Below are 19,501 nucleotides of genomic sequence, written 5' to 3' on the forward strand. Positions count from 1 at the left end.
GGAAAAGCTGACGTTGGAAAAATGCTTCTAAGAATCAGGTTTCCCCTCTCACAATGTTTCACGTGACGCATCAGATATTGGGGTCATGGTCTGAAAATCATTTTCTGTCTTGTTGTGTTATTTTATTTTTATATATTTATGTTTTTTGTTTTTTTTGTGTGTGTGCGTGCAGGACCTGCCGGTCCTAAAGATAGAGAGCTTTGCGGTGGAGGACAGGAGAACAGAGACCATGAGGCTGCTGTACTTCAGGAAGTGGAGAGAAGTCACCTTCACCATAAAGCCCTTCAAAATCTCTGATGTTCCACATGACTGGACACCACGTAAGGCCCCCCCTCTCTCTCTGTGTGTGTGTGTGTGTGTGTGTGTGTGTGTGTGTGTGTGTGTGTGTGTGTGTGTGTGTGTGTGTGTGTGTGTGTGTGTGTGTGTGTGTGTGTGTGTGTGTGTGTGTGTGTGCGCGCGCGTTTGTGTTTGTGTTTGTGTTTGTCAAGATAGTTGGTGTCAAGATAATAGTCACATTGAGTGTTGTTTGCTATGTGTCCCTCATTTTGTGACATACAGAGTCATATACTCTCTCTCTCTCTCTCTCTCTCTCTCTCTCTGCAGTGGACCAATAGAAAGCCTGCATTCAGTCTCCTCACATCACATCCTGAATAGTGACATCACATCATTTAGTGCGATACCTGGTAACCTTGGGAAAACACTATACAAATACTATATCTGTGTACTATACAGATATATATATATCTTTTTATTGATTCAGGGTTAAAAGGTTTATCTTTAACATACCTAATACTGCCACTCACGTGCTTTTCAACTCCATAAAATCAACTTATTCAACATATAAATAAATCAGTTTTATGCAATGGTTTTGTTTTTTAGAATCGGCCTCAGGTCTGTATTTTTTGTATTTTGGGATCATTGTTTTAGTGTTGGTAGATCTTGTTGAGCTGGTCGTTTTAAATGTAGAAAACATGAAAATGCAAACGCCCACACACACACCCACCCACACCCACCCACCCACCCACACACACACACACACACACACACACACACACACACACACACACACACACACACACACACACACACACACACACACCGGCCGTTTCTCTGGTTGAGAAATTTGGTATAAAACTCTGCTCAGTTGTTGAAGTTGTGCATTGAGAAAATAAAAGAAACACGATGACTTTGATGTTTTAATTATTTTGGTTTCTGTTACCAGCGCGCTCTGACCTCTAATAAGATACGGTAAAATAATAACTTAATTTTTCTTTTTACTGATTGATTGATTGATTGGCATGCCAGTCAAAATTGCACCGCGGGCCTGAGTTTGAGTATCACTAGCTTGTACATTCAGACTGTTTTTTGTCTACTATAGAGCGCCGAAGTCCTGACGTCACTCGCTCATCCCCTCGATTCCCCTGGTTCACGGAAGTAATTTCTCTATGGAGAATAAAATGGTGTCATCTTAAAATCGTTTCATAAGCATTGTGGTCCAAAAATAAACAAGCTGTCTCTGCGTTATTGTCAGGGAGGTGTCTCCCTGTAACTAATTCAGTAGCAGTAACAATAGCGTTTTCTCTCAGTCAGTTGATTCTTCATATCCATATGAGTGAAACGGCCTGGATGATTTGTTTATTTTTCAAACACATTTATTATATGAGGCGATCTAAAATCCCCCTATGGGGATTACAATGTAATTAAAAGGTACATGAACCTGTGGATTTGCGCCCTTGACTACCGATATTGACGTCAGACTTCGGTGCTCTATTACAAATAAGAACATCTTACCAGTGTTTCTACTTCAGCTGTAAAACACTACTAGAAATGCATTACATCTATAATTAGTGACAATACACATTGTAAAGAAAATATAGTGAAAGCCGATATCAAAGCAGATCACCCAAGCGTATTTTCACAGACACAGTCTAGACCTGGATTGTGGTGAGCTTTATTTTATTTTATCACCCTGCACCCCTCATGAGCAGACACATCGCTGATCCAGGCGAGAATGCCTGCGTCACTCACTGCCTGTCTGAAAGGGTCTTAACTCTGTTCTGTAGTTCCCACCCCGAACGCCCAGGGGTATTTAGAACCATTAAATCAGGGTGCCCAGCGATTTGCAGCTACGGAACGCATTTCAAGGTGCACCAGGCGCCATCTTGGATGTAGCTGAAGTAGCTAGATGTAGCTAAAACACCCCCGAGGCGATCGACAACAGGAGGTATGATTACTTCTAACGCGACTAGTGACGGGACCGCGATGGGCCGTCCAAAACATAATCTTTGGTTAGGATTGGACGGATTGATTTAGATCAAGATTTTCGATCTCATCCACTAAAATGGAGGGGGACCACTTTGGATGACGTCCCAACTGGAAATGACCAACAGACGCTCCCAGTCTGTGGAGCGGTGCGCTCGGTTAGGATATCATTAATGTTCCGTCCTGTGATTAATCTCCGTCCTGAGCGTCGAGCGTAACTATTTGATAGGACGGAGACCTCCGTTTATGCCGCTCAGGGTGTTAACTCCGTCGAGTCTTCTTCATTTTCCAATGCTTCTCCTCTCTGGACACCTCTGTTGTCAGAGGTGTAGAAATAGCTGTGCGAAAATAAGCCAATGTACTATCTAAGAAACCAGCGTGGGAACAGGAGGGGTGTATAAATATCACCGCTCTGCAACGCTGTCAAATATTCTGTTCGCTATCGTGCAGTTGTACAACCTTGTAATGATGATACTTGTCAGACAGATGCCTTGGTAGTTGTCTGGTTTTACAGATCTTCAGATTATATTTATTTTTTAAATAGTGAAAATAGCCGATCTACAAGCTCACAATGTGTTACAGCACAACACGTCGTGAGCTTTGTGGATCTGCTATTTTCACAATGTTTGTCCGCTACAAAAATTGTACAACAAAGTTTAAGTGTGTGTGTGTGTGTGTGTGTCAGACTGCCACAACACTTTGTAATATATAATAAAACGATTATATTAAAACATAAATAATATATAGCCTTGCTTCTCGAATGCTCGGTTGAGTCAATTATTGGTTCTAAATATTGGTTTTCGATATATTAACTGCCCAGCCCCTAAGAGAGAGACCATTATGTTTCATCAGAGCCAGGTTGCATGATACACTTTTTGTTTATGCAAGCAGCACACTCGTAACACGACACATTGCTATATGTATTACTTTTGTGCTGCAGTCTTGTATGAGAAAGTAAGGCATTCATTTACAAAAAAATTTAAGTTAAAATCTGGACCTACAAAGTTTCTGCCCGACAGCAAACGATTTGTGACATATCTATAGGATGAACATGTTGAAAGGAAGCAGGCAGCCAATAGAAGGACATTACATCATTATGCAACACCTTCCTGTTTCTGATGCATAGAATACATTATAATTGGAAGCAGATTATTGTCATATCGCTCTCTCTCTCTCTCTCTCTCTCTCTCTCTGAGTCTCTCTCCCTTCCTTTGTTTGTGTATGTCTCTCTCTATCCGTGTGTGTGTGTGTGTGTGTGTGTGTGTGTGTGTGTGTGTGTGTGTGTGTGTGTGTGTGTGTGTGTGTGTGTGTGTGTGTGTGTGTGTGTGTGTGTGTGTGTGTGTGTGTGTGTGTGTGCGCGTGTGTGTGTGTGTGTCTGTCTCTCTTTATCTATCTTTCTCTCTCTCTCGCTCTCTCTGTCATGGCCTATATTTCTTCCTCTGTCTCTTTGATCAGTCATTCTTTTTCTTCACTTCCTGTCTCTGTTTTTCATGTAGGCCTACAGTATGTACCAAACCAACACACACACACACACACACGCATGCACACACACACACACACACGCACGCACGCACACACACACGCACACACACGCACAGTCAGATATGAATTATTTTCTCTCTGAGCCACGCCCACATTCTAGAAGAGGAGACAGACTTCCATTGTTATCACTGTTGCTAGGCAACACGGCAGGTCGTCATGGTGAAATAGAATCTCTGATAGCTACACTCTAACTGAGATGATACACGCGCGTGCACACGCACACACACACACATACCCACACACACACACACACTCACAGTCACACACGCCCACACACACTCACACACACGCACACACACACACACACACAGAGCTACATTCTTTTGCACTGGCAGAAATGTGACACAAATATTGTTTTCACGGTTGCACTCGCTTTCTCTCACGGGCGCACACACACACACACACACACACACACACACACACACACACACACACACACACACTTTCAGGAGAAATGTTATCTCTTGTCTTCTCTTCCAGTTCCCTCAATCTTTCTCTTTGTCCCCCCCCCTCTCTCTGTCTCTCTCTCTCCCATTCCCTCCCTCCCTCCCCCCCCTATCTCTCTCTCTCTCTCTCTCTCTCTCTCTCTCTCTCTCTCTCTCTCTCTCTCTCATCCACAGTCATCTTTTATTATAATTCATATCATGAATTCACACACTAGACACCCATCCTCTTTCCGTCCTGTGTTAAAAAAATCTCATCAATATTGATTGTATTCAAATGTGACCTCAGATCTGTTTGTACACAAACAACCCCATTTTAAACATGGATGTGTGTCCAGTGCTTCTCCACCTTTTCTGGATGAAGGCCTGTCACAATTATTACATAATCGCCCAATTGCAATTATTTGGGATAAACGCAATTATTTTTGCATTATCATCCGTACTATTTCAAAAACAGCAGAGATTGATCTACAAGCTTACAACAGCTGTAAGCTTGTAGATCAAATATTTCCGATATTTTGTAAATTGTTTGGAATGAAGAAAAAAAATGATTAATTGTGTCACTGATTTCTTTGTATATTTAAGTAATTTGTCATATCTGCCATGTGCCATTTGTGATTTTGAAACCTAAAAGGCAAACAGAATTACAAATTGTATAGTCTCGCGTAGCCAGACAACTATTCCACAATCTCCGAATGCTATATAGAGTCTGGAACTACAGCTCCCGAAATCCGAGTAAGGAAGCTGCTATTTCCGTTCACGAAAAATATATTTTAAAATATCTTTTCATTTTATTTTTTTTATTTCCTTTTCTGCTAAGCAACAAGCTATATATGCTTAGATGTTTTCTATTTATATTAGTATAAATTTGCGCGACTGTAAAGACGAAACGGAAGTGGGGAGGAAGCTCCACTTCCGCTTTATATTTTACTCATGATAGCTTTTCCATTGCTCCAGACTGTATGATGGAAGCATTTGGAAATTGCGAGAGGCAACAGTCTAGTAACGCGAGACTACTGTACAAATTGTATAACGTTCCAATGTTCAATGCAAAAAAAAAACACAATTAAATCGTTAATCCCAATTATTTGTGTGACAATTAATCGTCATCTTAAATGTGTAATCGGGACAGCCCTAACTGGATCAGGGCCCACTTGGAAATATTAAAAAGGTTCACGGATCAGTGGTCGGATCACTGTTCCTTTTGACAGCAAATTAGTATTTTGTCTCTATTTTCTATTTTCGTCCATGCTAAACCCCTTATGCCTAAACTTCTTTGCCTTTTGTTCAACTAGCCGATCCACATAGATCTACATAGATTGGCTATTTTAACTATTCAAAAATGTTTTACAAAATACAAAAAAAAAAGGCACCACGTGTAAAGGCAAAATAGTAAAAAAAGGTTTAGGCATAAGGGGTTTAGCATGGACGAAAATAGAGCCTTTTGAATACAATTTCAATTAGTCTTCAATTTCATTTTTTTTTTGTCATCTGAAATGTTTTAGTTTTAGTCCCCTAAATATCATAAGATTTTAGTCAACTAAAACTACAGTTTATTTTGTCTACAAAAATGCATTTTGGCAGGCTTTGATGGCGTCGTAACTCATAATGTCTGATTTTACACTTGTTTGCCACTCTGAAAATAGACGATCTTCTAATGACATCGTGTTGCGGGTTCGAATCCCGATCCCGGCGGCCTTTGCTGCACGTTACTCTCCGTCTACTGTATCTATCAATAAAGGCAGACTAAAATAATAAAAGTATGACATGTACAAGCGTGTAGCATGGCACAAATTGACACGCTGTGAGCTTGTACCAGTACCGCAATCTTTTAGTAGCCAATGCTAAAATCTAACATGACACAGACACAGATAAAAGGGACATTTCACCGCTGGGAGAAACTGCAGTCACTCAATGTTAATAGTATTTGTAGCAGATAACAGTAGCACAATTTGAAATGTGCACCCTATGGGCAGAAACATAATGTAGTCTGTGTGTTTGACTAGGGTTTGTCTGGATTACTGAATTCCTACAATGACCATAATGCTTTGGTGCACTGCCCCTCCTTGTGGAGAGGGGGGGAGGCTGCATGGAGGTGTGACTTGTAGTCCAGGAAGGAAGTAACACCACATTTCCATGACAGCGGGAATCGAACCCAGGACCTTCTAGCTGTGAGGCGAGTGATCGCTACCGGCTGTGCCACCGTGATTGGCCATGAACATGGCGTCATGAGTCCTGACCAAAATCGTACTATAAATGCCCCACGTCTCTGTTTGTCTGCGTGCGTGTGTGTACGGTTGTAATGCACGTAACTCGAGAACCGTTTGACCCACCGACTTCACATTCGACACACGCGTTCCACACCTCCACAGGGAGTGCAGTGCCACCACCACTACAAAAGGCTCTGGTCAGGCTCTGCCAGTGGGCCTAATGAGGCCAACTCCTTTCACCTGTGCAATTTCCAGCCTCTGCCTCAACCAATCAGGCTCTGCCAGTGGGCCGAATTGATTGCCAAGTACACTTTTCAGTTTGCAGTCTTCACACACAGGCACATACACAGATCTCCATGTGGGACACGGCTGACAGATAAAACGGGTGCTATGACAACGTATATCATTAGGTTCCCAAGTTGCATAGTTCCCAAGTAGGCCGGTGGCCGACTGCGACGGGCACGTACAGGTCTAGTAGTACTATAAACACATGTTGCACACATAAAAACGTGTTTCTTGTGTCCTAAACATCATTAAAATAAGTTGGTTGCAGAGTTTAATCAGATAGGACTTTTCTGTTTGGATGTATGATTGTATGGGCTATCAAGGCCAGAAAAGTAGTTTTTTGCCACTCAGTAGGCATTTCCACATAACTTCCGGCCGGGTATGATGATGATGTCACGTGCATACCCTCTATAGCGGTAATTCTTCCTCCACTGTAGTGGAGACCCGTTTGTGGCTGTCACGTTTGATTAGACGAGACTCACATTAAAGTCATAGTTTTATTAAAAGTCTTCAACATGATGGACATCAAAGTAGAACACCATGACACATACAACGTTCAACACGGTATCCATGGGAACGCTCCAACATCAGGACCGCAGAACCTTTCCAGGACGTCCCAGAACCTTTCCAGGACATTCCAGAGGTTCTGCACTTCTGTTGGCCTGGAGATCACAAGGGTTCAAAGGTCATATATATCACTGGATCTCAGTCTTCATTTCAAAGACGCCCATTTTGATACTTCTTTCTTTCTTTATTTTCTTTATTATTATTTATTTTTCTGGGACCCCAAATCTACAGTGGCCAATTTTCCACCAAAAGAACTTTGGTTCTAGAACAGGTTCCGTTCTAGATTCTTGGAACCTTGGCGCTTTCACGGAACCCGGCGGCCATTTTTGGGTTCCAGTTCCGAACCAACTTTTAGGGTTCTGAACCAATTCATTTTCAGTGGAAACTGAACTCTGAACTGGTTCAATATTAGGCGAGAAAAAAGGAACCGAAGCGGTTCAGCCCTGGTGGAAAAGGGGCCAGTGTGTGAAATCCCCAGTGTTTGTTTAAAGGAGCTCTTCACCCATTTCAAACCAGCCGATTCGACCGTTTTCACACCTTTCAATAGGGCCAGTATGGCCGTTATCACACCTTTCAATAGGGCCAGTATGGCCATACTGGCATACTCACCCTTGGCTGAACATAGCCTGGTCAAGGTTTCCCCCTGGTGGACGTGTCATTTCCAACTATTGTCGCGCATGGAAACTAGGGGCTACTAATATATACTATTCTCTGCCTATCGGGACGTAACTCGGACGGCGCTGAGTCGGGTCTGGTGGCCTTCGCAACGCTCGGCACGGCGACTCGCTCGGCTAGCGCCTCGCTCGGCAGTGCCTCGCTTGGCTCAAGGCCACCAGACACGGCACGCCTCCGTCAGGACATCAGTGACATTATCACCCGTCACAATAGGTGATACTGAGACAGTGAGTATGAGTATGAGTATGCCTATTGAAAGGTGTGATAACGGTCGAATGGGGTGCAGCAAACCCCATCTTCAATAATGCTCATTGGTGGTCTGTGGACAGTTCAGAAACCTGCCCACCAGTGACATCATCTATGGGCATTCCAAGCTAATAGAAACAATATGTTCTCTTCCTGGAAAGTTAGCATGCTGAAACAGAAGCCATTGTTCTTACGTAAAAAAAATACCAACCTGCCTACGAAGGATGTCACTGGTATAGGCAAGCACTCCTCTGAGAAACAGAGTGAGTAGACAGAAATGGTGCCAAGTCATAATGGACATTAGTGAGGACCAATTATAGGAAGATAGGTTGGAAATGGGTGAAGTGGTCCTTTAATTAGTACACTCTGAGTTACAGGCCGGTAAGAGTCCATTAGGACCCCTCGTGGGCAAGGAACCCCTCGTTGAGAAACAGTGATATATATGCATACTGTATATATATAACGCCATATTTGATGCAAACAAAATATTCCCATTTGGGACAAATAAAGTGTTTAACTTAAGAATTAAACTCGGATACTTTATACTCATTGGCTCCCATCCCAGGGATGACTGTGCCTTTAAGAGTGTTGTGGAGGAGGTAGAGAAGGAGACAGAGAACAGTGACGTGGTAATTGTAGTCCTGTTAGGGGGCGGGGTTGTAGTCCTTTAACGGTCCCTGTAACTGCGAGGGCAAGTCGTAGTCCGTGGCCACTTCCGGGTGACGTCAAATTGAAGTTCATAATGAAGTTGTAGTCCTTTAGTGTACTTGGTCCTTTTCTTATGAGGTCACATTGTAGTCCTTTTAGTTTGTGAGCAGCATCTGAAGCTAAACAGTGAACTCTGATTGGCTGATATGTAAGTACTGAAGCAGTGCTGGACAGTGATTGGCTGATACTGTAAGTGGCAACCAGACCCATAGAGAGTTGTGACATGCTTTGATCTCGCCACGAAGCTGGCTGCTAAGGGCTGTAGTTCCAAACATTAAGGAACTTCCTCATTGAGATAGAATGAGAACTTCCGCATTACATTCCTACAATCAGTGGTGGAAAGTAACTAAGTACATTTGCTTAAGTACTGTACTTAAGTACAAATTTTGAGGTACTTACTGGAGTATTTCAAAAATGTCAATACTTTTACTTTTATAAATATTGTACGTTTACTCCACTACAATTATTTGAAAACTTTAGTTACTACTAGTTACTTTTTAGATTTTGATTATTATTATTATTACAAAATATAATTTTTTTGCGACGCATTGTGAGCTTGTAGATCTGCTATTTTCAAAAGATTTTTATACTTTTTTTTATACAATTTTGAAGTACATTTTGAATTACGGACCTTTACTTGTAACGGAGTATTTCTATATTGCAGTATTGATACTTTTAAAACATTTGCATACCTTTTCCACCACCGCTTACAATGGGAGTCTATGCTAGTGACACAACTCTCTCTCTCTCTGATAAGTATCAAATAAGCAGTTTGTGCTCACATTGGTCGCATGCTGATGACATCCGTGGCAATTTGCTCTTTGTAACCTTGTTCCTGGCGACTGTCTGAGGAGAAGAAGGAACGAGGGGCCCAACGCCATCATCATCACAGCTATTGCACAATATGCTCAGTGTTAACGTGGGCTCAATTTAGCTATCGGTCATGTTCGAGGGCAATTCACTTGTGCCCAATCTCAATGTCTGCGCTTTGCCCGGAACCTGCACCTGATCTATTCAATGTCACCAGCAAGAGGGTGCAAGCAAGGTGCTCAAAACCTTAAGAATATGAAGCACATTGTGACGTTGCTACATTGATGACGTTGTCCTATTGTTGTGTGTGTAAAGTCTTCTTACGGTGGAGAGCTGGAAGAAGAGTTTTTTCCACACAGCACCGTGTAGTTGTTGATGATAACAATAGTTTGGTTTAGTTTATTTTAATTACCTAAAATAAAATAAACTATTGTTATCATAAACAACGACACGGTGTGTAAAGTCTTCTTTCAGCTCTCCACTGTCATGCACTGGTTGTAATACAGTAGCTCAATGATTTGAGTTGTACTGTGGGCTATTGCCTCTAGCAATGTCTGCAACAGACTCACGGAGAGCAGTGTTGGAAAAGTTACTCAAAAACTGTAATATATTATCTATTACTAGTTACTTAAAAAAAGTTATATTATTACATTATGTATTACTCCCTGCCAAAAGTAACTTATTTACTTATTACTGTACTTTATCGCCCCCAGTAATTGCATCTTTTGTCCCCAAAAGTCTGACACTACCCAGTTTGTTCCGGATGGTTTAAGGCCCACCCACATCCGAGTACAGACAAGTGTGCATCGTAGCCGTATCCGCTACGGAGTCTAGATCCAGACGGATCAGCAGCCTGCAAAGCAACTCCATCCCAACCCAGTCTACCATTAATACTGTAAACACTCAAGCCCACAGTACCACCAAGGCTGGTGAGAATATTAACAAGTTACTTTTGGAAAAATGGTAACATATTAGTAATATTATTACTCAAAATGTGAAAGTAATTAGTTATATTACTAGTTTACTGGAAAACGGTAATAATTATTACTTTAAGTAATACGTTACTTTAGTTACTTTCCAACACTGACAGAGAGTAGGCATGAAGAGCTCCGAAAGTCTGGCCCATGCAGGCTTGGAGGGCCCTCACACACTGAGCCATCGCGGACGCATCAGGACGCGCATCACGTCCTACATTGAGACATTGAGATTGGGCCTTAGATTCCATCCAACCAGTATTTCTAGATCATCAGTCTGAACCAAATGTTAAAGTTTCAGTTGTCATGTTGTTGTTAATGATGCTGTTGATTTGTATTGTCACTGTGACATGTTACGTGACTGTATCATGGTACGACAACACAGCTCCGTGTGCGTTAGCATGCATGATGCTATTACCACCATTAATGCTGTGTTCCAGACACGACACGGAGTTCCTATAGTTGGAATGTCTGAGCAGCAGTCACGGTCTGCTGTTCCAACGGTGTAGACATTCATCCAACCAATCCCTGCACTGTAGCTAGTGTTAGAGTTACCAACCATTTGCATAACGTTACTCGACAAAGCAGATACGATGTAAGTAACTGTTATTACTAAACAATGATCTATTTTGCAAGCGTCAATTCGCTGCATAATACATTAAACATAGTCATAAGCACGTAAAAAAAACGAATAACAGTTCACAGTTTGCTCCGCCATGTTGCTTTGACTTCTGAACTACATCTTGGGGATATTTGGGTCAAGACTTTAGAACTATTAACTTTATAATGTTAATTTGGGAGCTACAATGCTGCTACAATTGTTTATAATGCGGTGTGGAGTGTGTTTCACAATCGACCCACCCATGTTTGAGCTACCGAGGTGGAAACGCAGGGAAAGCCCCTGCAGGCAAGTGTGGGTTTTGCAGTTCCTTATGAACACCAGTAACGTTATATTTAGTTTTGTATAGATTAAACCAGCTAATGCTTTTTTTTTTAAATCTAAAAGCATACCATGCCAAAAGTCAAACTAAAAACTGTTTCTAAAAGCATAAATTCCAGCAAAAGTAACATGATCTACTGTTGATGTGTGCGCAACAATGTTGATATCTCTGCTGTCGGGAAGAAACCACCTAACTCCAAAATGTTAATGCTTCAGGAAATGAAAAATATACGTTTTTCAGGAAATTAAGAAAAACATATATTTTGAAAACAAAGAAATACTGCCTCATCAAAGTTGGTGTTGTGAGTTTATATATTGTCAATTACTTGCATGAGATGGGGAGCGGTGGTGGAGTTAGTTGCTTTAGCAGACAGTTTGAGGGTCCAATGTCCAAAGCGTTTTTTACTACTTTCCATTGGTTCAATATTTTCTAAACAACACACAGACGTAAAGGGTGTTCAATAGCACTGATTTATGAAGAAAAATGGAGTTAGGAGGTTTCCTCCCGACAGCAACGATATGATGGCAATAATAGACTATGTGCATAACTGCAGTTCACATTTCCTGTTCCGGGCCAGTACCTCATAGCTTAATTTGTTTGGTTCAGCAGCAGAAACACACCTCATCTGTATGACCGGTTCATGGCAGCGGTGGCCGAACGGATTGCGGAGCGGTCTTGATACCGGAAGGTCGCCAGTTCGAATCAGCGGTCCGACACGTTAAAATTACCACCGCTGAAGTGCCCTTGAACAAGGCATTGAACCACTACGATGAAATGTTCTATGAGCAGGGCCTGGCTGGAAACAAGTTCTTGAGCTTAGCCCAGATACCCTGGGTAAATATAGTAATCATTTAATTTCATTTTCAAATGGGCCAACAAGCCTATCAAAATGAAGCTACTGTGTGATAAAAAACACCTTGTGGATAAGGGAACTACAGTTATGCACAGAGCCTAGTACTGAAGTCATACTGTGTAACAAGAAATCTGCTTTGTCCATGTTCGGTTAGAACTACGATTCCCAGCGTTCAGTTTGGGGAAAAAAACAAAAACCATGGAAGTACTGCTCCAAAACAAATGCTGCAGGGTCCTATATTGTCGGGGTTGTTTACCAGTACTAAATGTACTAAAATAGTGGTTAGAGAAGTTATTGTGAAAAATAGACCAGTGAAAGATTATATCAAAAATAACGTTTGTTACCCAAAGTTACACAGTATGACTTGCATTCAGATTTGCGCTTTGAGAAAATATACCCGAGCTCCCAACTAGGAACTCCTGTCGAACGGCGAATTTACACTCGCACAAAAGTGTTGCTTGCCGACAACAAGTTGTTAACTTGAAAACCAGCTCAGGCAAACGGCACCGTCATGTTACTGAAAATGAACTTTTAAAAGCCAGTTTTATTAAAAACTGTTCCCAGGTGGGAGGCAATGCAGTGCTTCCCAAGCTTCTCTCAGTGCTTCCCAAACTTCTCTCAGTGCTTCCCAAACGTCTCTGGATGAGGGCCCACTTGAAGCGCGTGCCCGTCTGACGGGTCACTTACTTGCCCTTTTCAGATGCATGTTTATTTTAACCCTCTGCGTGTGTCTGGCATTTTTGTTTTATAAATAATGCCGTTTTGGGTCATGGATGGGTTGATGGACGACTTGTGATCAATCAATCAATCGATTGTGTTGTGGCCTGGATCAATGGAACCAACATAGTATGCTTTATGTTCCTATTCATCACAATGAAAACACATTATTCAAGGTTTGAAAGAAAAACTATCAGGATTTCTTTTCTTACATTACCTTTTTTTATACAAATGCTATTTTCAATAAAATGTTGGTGCTTTGCCAATTATTTGGGGGCACAATTTGCAATATCACCACTCACGGCCCACCAGTAGGCCCCGAGCCCACGGGTTGGGAAACCTGCGGTAATGGAACGCAGGACTGGATATCAACAGGATGAATGCTCCAACACAGTGACAAACCGGTCCCCTTTTCCCTTCTTCCTGCAGCATCGCCTGACCCCAAGATGTGGGACAATGTCATTTCAACACTCTTAGTCCCAAGAGGACCAGCAAATACTGTAGTCCTTTGTCCCGGTTATTGTAGTCCCATACGCACTTCCCAGTTGACGTGATCTGATTGGTGGAGGCAAAGTTCTAGAAGAACCAACGGAAAGCCTCAGCAGTCGGGACAGATGGGGGGCGCTAGAGGGAGATAAAAAGAGAGAGTGGTGAACATTTTTCTTCCTTACTTACTAATGAAGGCTCTGTTCCATTCTGGTCAAACAGATTCATGGTGCCACTATTGTGCATGTTGGCTGCTACACCAGTGGGTCTCAAAGTGTCCTTGAGTGGGTTCCAAATGGCCACGCACACGGGTGTGTAACTGAGAGTGTACACCAAATGGACTCTAAAGGTCCCTGCACACTGAGCGCGGTTTTCTGATTTTTAGCAGCGTTTCTCCATCGGTTTTCCGAAAAACGCGTCCATTGTGCAACTACCTTTAGTCTCTTACGGGTACGTTGGTTCCATGTACACTCTCAGAGACAGAGTTATTAGTCAGAGGATATTAATACAATCTGGGAATAGATTTCTTACCAAGAATTGTCTTCACCAATGTGTTTGTAAGGGTGTCTACTAACATATCCAACTTTGTTTTCTATTCAACCACCCTAGGGGAATTTTTGACAGCTGCTAAAGGTTGGGGTACCATCAACAACCATTATAAGGCAAAATGTTCTAAATTTCATTCCAAGCATTCATTTTGCATGAAAAACACTTGTGCTAAAAACGGCCATGGCCGTCATCACAAATGTGATGAGGTCAGCACAGTTGGGCTATGGCCAAACTAGGGGGTCTATGGCCAAACTAGGGGTCAAACTAGGGGGTTTTCATGATTCTGAACCCATTCCAAGCTTTAGTTCTGCACAAAAAACACTCCTTAGGCTAAAAACCGCCATAGCTGTCATCAGAAACGAGATGAGGTCAGCACATTTGGGCAAACTAATGCTTGGAATGGATTCAGAATCATGAAAACCCCCTTTTTTGACATGTCACAAGAATGTAGAACATTTTGCCTTATAATGTTTGATGTACCCCAACTTTCAGCAGCTGTCAAAAATTACGCTAGGGTGGTTGAATAGAACATGTGGGATCTGTTAGTAGACACCTTTACAAACACATTGGTGAAGAAAATTCTTGGTAAAGAAATGTATTCCCAGATTTGACATTCTGATAATATTCCCTGACTATATGGGGGTCCTTGGCAAATGAAACATTTGAGAACAACTAGTACTCCATATTATGCCATAGCATCATAGTAAATCAGTGTAAATGGTAAATGGTGCATTTATATAGCGTTTTAGTTTTTTATCCAAAGCACTTACATGATATATTGTGCATTACATTCACCCATTCATAAACCGATGAAGGCACCAAGCTGCACATCAGGAGCAATAGGGTTCAGAGTTTTGCTAAAGGAAAATTTGACACTAATAAAACGTCTGGGTTTCCGAGGCTACTTTGACACTAACTCTGGGGGAACCCGGGATCGAACTGGGAAACTCACGGTTCCCATCAGGCCATTCTACCGGCTACTACAATTTACAATTTAGGCATTTAGCAGACGCTCTTAATCCAGGGGTAACATTAAGCAGGGTAGGGTGTAGTGTAATGTGTAGTGTCCTACGCATTCTGAAGAAAACCTGGAGACATTCAGTAATTGGGTATTATGATCAAAATAAGAACATTATAATGGTGTGTAAAACTAAAACCTAAAATTTGCCATGGATAAGACAAAGTCTACAAATGTACGGAGATATTGATGACCCCTGGGTAAGACCTCTGAAGGAAATATAAGGATCATATTGCTTCCAGCGAAGTTCGATTGTGAAACAAATATGGATGCAGTTTGGAATCCCCTTTCCTAGTACGTAATGAACGACTGAGTGACACTAGACACTTTGTTGTTTAAAAAAAACTGCAATACCCAGGGGGCATTGCAGCGACACTTTCTGACAAGGGGTTGTCAGACACTCATCAAACAGGAGAAAGAGGAGGAGAGAGCATGCTCCATGAGGCAACAGTCTGCAACCTCCTGACACACATCATGCACGCGCACACACACACACACACACACACACACACACACACACTCGCACACACAATGGTGTCACATGCAGTTATGCACCCTGGTTCCAATTAGAGTGTAATTGCAGTAGATTAGTGTTCCTTGTTCATTCTGTCTCTCTAGGCCTACTGGGATACTCTCTCACTCTCACACGCACACACACACACATGCAAGCATGCACGTTCGCGCACACACAAATGCACATCTATCTACACATGCCTGCACACACACACACACACACACACACACACACACACACACACACACAAAAGTGTTAAACCCGGATGTGATGTGTTTGGGTAAGTTGCATAGGGTTGGGGTTCCCCTCACTGGTCACTGCAAGCTCAGTTAATGTGTGTGCGGACCAGACTTTCCACCTCGGAGGAAAGCCTGGTATTGGTTCCAAATGGACCCGTATGATTCTTTGGCTTTGTTTTGGCTCCCACAATACCCATTTAAATGCTGAATCGAGTAGAACGCTAGTTTAGTCTCAGTTTGGAATATAATAGAAGATGGATATACCAAACAAACTACCCTGGTATATGAGCTAAACTACACCACATCAAGCCTTTTATTGGGTAGGCCATAACATGATGATGACGTTGATCGCTGGGAATTATTTTGGCGTAATTCTGGTGACGTGAGTTATTTCCGCTATCAAGCGGATCACAAACCCGGAAATGGTACGGGTCCCACGCTCCCCCCGGTGGCACTGCATACAGGTAGACGGACACAGGTGTAGTCCGGTAGACATGGATGGATTAGTAAAGGTAAAGGATAGAAGTAGTAAAGTAATCACTGGGGTCTAATGTTAACGTCAATAGACTATTGATTTACAATGTCTCACACATGCACACGGGCATGCACGCGCGCCCACACACACACACACGCACGCACACGTCGTGCACACAGTGTTATTCCGAAAATAAATCTATCCCTGTGTGTGGTTGTGCAGATGGTGGGTGGTGAGCTGAGAAAGCCCTCTGCCTGCTGTGGCTTGGCTGGCTGCCAACACACTCACACGCACGCGCACACTGGCACACACTTTGATTCTCTCTCTCTCTCTCTCTCTCTCTCTCTCTCTTTCTCTCTCTCATAGTGGTATAATGGCATAATTGTTTAATAGCTTTTGTTGTAATTGAAAACATTAGCCAGTATGACTTTAAAGGTCAAAAGGCTTACCTCCATAGCGCCCCCTCCAGGCTTTTTCTTCAGCTCTTCGCACTTCCTGAACTTACAGATCTGATGACCCGTCTTCCTGTTCCGACAGGACGAGCACACGCCACAGTTGATGAGCCGTCGACAGGGTCCACACACGCCACAGCGCTTCCTCTTCCTCTTGGCGACCGTCCCGCCCGACGAAGCCCCTCCGCCGCAGCCCGCCACCCCCGACGACGAGGGGGAGGTGGACGGGCAGGGGGAGGAGTTAGAGTGCTGCTGGCAGTCCGACGGGCCTCTCTGGTTGGCCGTCATCTGGAAGGCGCTGCTCGCGTCCATCCCGCCTCCGGCCGACCCCATGGCCATGACGATGACCCCGGGGGGCAGGCCCAGGCCCCCGAGAAAGCTCCCGCCCATGACCCCGCCCCCGTTGCAGCTCCCGCCCTCCGATAGGCCCATCATGTCCGGGTGGGCGGGGGGTCCCTGCTTGTTCGCCACGCCACAGTCCCCGATGGAGCCGCCGTACGTGGCAAGGAAGTTTCCGTTGCTGTGAGCCGCCGCCGCCATGGGGTGGTGGTGATGCGATTCCTGTCCGCCGGAAAGTGCGGTGGAGGAGGAGGATGAGGAGGCGTGTCCCTGTTTGGTGGCTCCTCCCCCTTCATTAGCTCCTCCCCCGGTGCCTCCCCCACTGCCCTGGTGCATGCCGGTCCTGTGGGGGTGCGAGGAGGTCACGTGACCAGACCCCGCGGCGGCGGGGGGTTGTTGGTGGTGGTGGTGGTGAGTGGGCGTGGCCACGGGCTTGGGCCGCCCCCAGAACACGGCCGCCGGGTGGCCCATGTTCATGTTGTCGTGGCAACCCCAGGGGCCGGTCGCCATGGCGCCCAGCCTGGCGGCGGCGGGCGGGAAGATGGGCGTGGCCGCGGCCAGGCGAGCGGCGAGCTTGGCGGACTGCTGCGTGAACGCCGGCATGCTCACGTTCATGCTCATGTTCACGTTGCTCTTGTAGAAGTTGGCGATGGAGTTGCGATAGCGGTCCATCTCTGCGCTGTACTCCAACATGGACGGTCCCAGGGTACCGACCTGCGATATGAAATATAAATACTATGTAGTTTACTGTATACATACACCAATATTAGCATATAAACATTATTGATTACTGTACTCCAATATCAAATATTATACAAATCTATAACCTCCACCACCACCCTAGCAACTTATCCCAGCTCTTGGTTTTCTTTTTTCTTTCTTTTTTCTTCGCCATATATTCACCCGTATTATCACTGTGACCCATTTTCCACCGGTTGGTTCCCAATGGGAATCAGTTCAGTTCTTTTTGGTTCTTAGTCCATGAGCCAGAGATCCAAAATTGGAACATTAGTTAGTTGCTGCGAGAGTGAGGTATAGCCAACACCAACTCAGGATTCCTGGATCGCTGCCCTCCACAAATTCCTATCCAACATCAGGTTCTTGAGCTCTGCAGTGTTGTCAGCCAAGCTGTGGCGCCGCAGCACGTCTACATAGGTGGTACGCTTCTTTCCCCTCCTGGCTTTGCCCTGGGTTGGCTTCATCCTCTCTCTGACTTTGTCCGTGACGCGTGGTAGGTCCCCATAGAGGTCCACATTTCTGATGCGGTCCGTCCATGTGACACCTAGTGCCATTCGTAGCATTCTTGTGTAGACTCCATCCAGGGCTATTGGAACATTAATTATGAATTGAGTGGGCAAACTATACCTATATAAAATTGTTTATAGGATCAATATCAGTAAATTAATATATAACTCTTCCACAGTAGTACCTTTTTCATCTTTTCTATTTTTTGCATATTTTCCTATATAATGCCTCGTTTGCATTTATTTAATTTGTAATACAATAAATCATTGGCTTCGTGTAAGTAGTCAAATGGGGACGTTTCATGGTGATAACAATCTAATATAGGTATGGTTTTGCACACTCAATTCATAATTAACGTTCCAATTTTGGAGCTCTGGCTCATGCACTAAGAACCAAGAAGAACTGAACCGGTTCCCATTGGGAACCAACTAGGTGGAAAAGGGGTCTCTGTTTTACACATCTTTCTGTTCACATTCTCAACATGACTGACAGTGAATGTGTTCATTGTGCTGCTCTGGAATCACATCCCAACAAGCTGTCTTCCTCTCAACTTTCTTCACAGTATGTCTGTCTCTAGGAGAGGCTGTCTGTCTCTCCTACACTGTCTCCCTCTCAGCTTTCCTACTGTCTGTCTCTCCTACACTGTCTCCCTCTCAGCTTTCCTACTGTCTGTCTCTCCTACTGTACACTGTCTTTCAGCTGTCTTGCTGTCTTTCTCTCCTACACTGTCTCCGTCTCAGCTGTCCTGCTGTCTGTCTCTGTCTCCCTCAGCTTTCCTATTGTCTGTCTCTCCTATACCGTCTCCTGAAAAAAAAAAAAAAATAGGTGATTCACCTGTCCTTGTCCGCCGTAACCATGGTGATTTGGGTGGTGGTGGGAGGGGGCGGTTCCTCTCTGTAGCATGGAGGACAGATCACTGTCCACACACACACCACTTGTCATCCCAGACAT

At 43.7% G+C, this 19,501-nt stretch overlaps 2 protein-coding genes across 2 annotated transcripts in view; one reads left to right on the top strand and one right to left on the bottom strand.

Annotated features, from left to right (window-relative positions):
* rigi (RNA sensor RIG-I) overlaps positions 1-1,131 on the top strand; it is a 16,834-nt gene extending 15,703 nt beyond the window's left edge. The window contains exons 21-22 of the mRNA XM_079491470.1: positions 173-320; positions 604-1,131. Of these exons, the coding sequence (XP_079347596.1) occupies positions 173-320; positions 604-614 (159 nt within the window). The 3' untranslated portion in view covers positions 615-1,131. The remainder of the gene's footprint in view (positions 1-172; positions 321-603) is intronic.
* A 12,605-nt stretch (positions 1,132-13,736) lies between these two features.
* LOC306913920 (uncharacterized protein) lies at positions 13,737-19,501 on the bottom strand (the record flags this gene model as incomplete). Its single annotated transcript, XM_079490755.1, has 3 exons — positions 13,737-13,857; positions 16,964-18,019; positions 19,385-19,501. The coding sequence occupies 3 exons, from the start codon at positions 19,499-19,501 to the stop codon at positions 13,810-13,812; spliced, it is 1,221 nt and encodes a 406-aa protein (XP_079346881.1). The 3' UTR covers positions 13,737-13,809.

The sequence above is a fragment of the Electrona antarctica genome (assembly GCF_951216825.1).
Source record: "Electrona antarctica genome assembly, chromosome: 21".
In the NCBI taxonomy this organism is placed as follows: domain Eukaryota; kingdom Metazoa; phylum Chordata; class Actinopteri; order Myctophiformes; family Myctophidae; genus Electrona; species Electrona antarctica.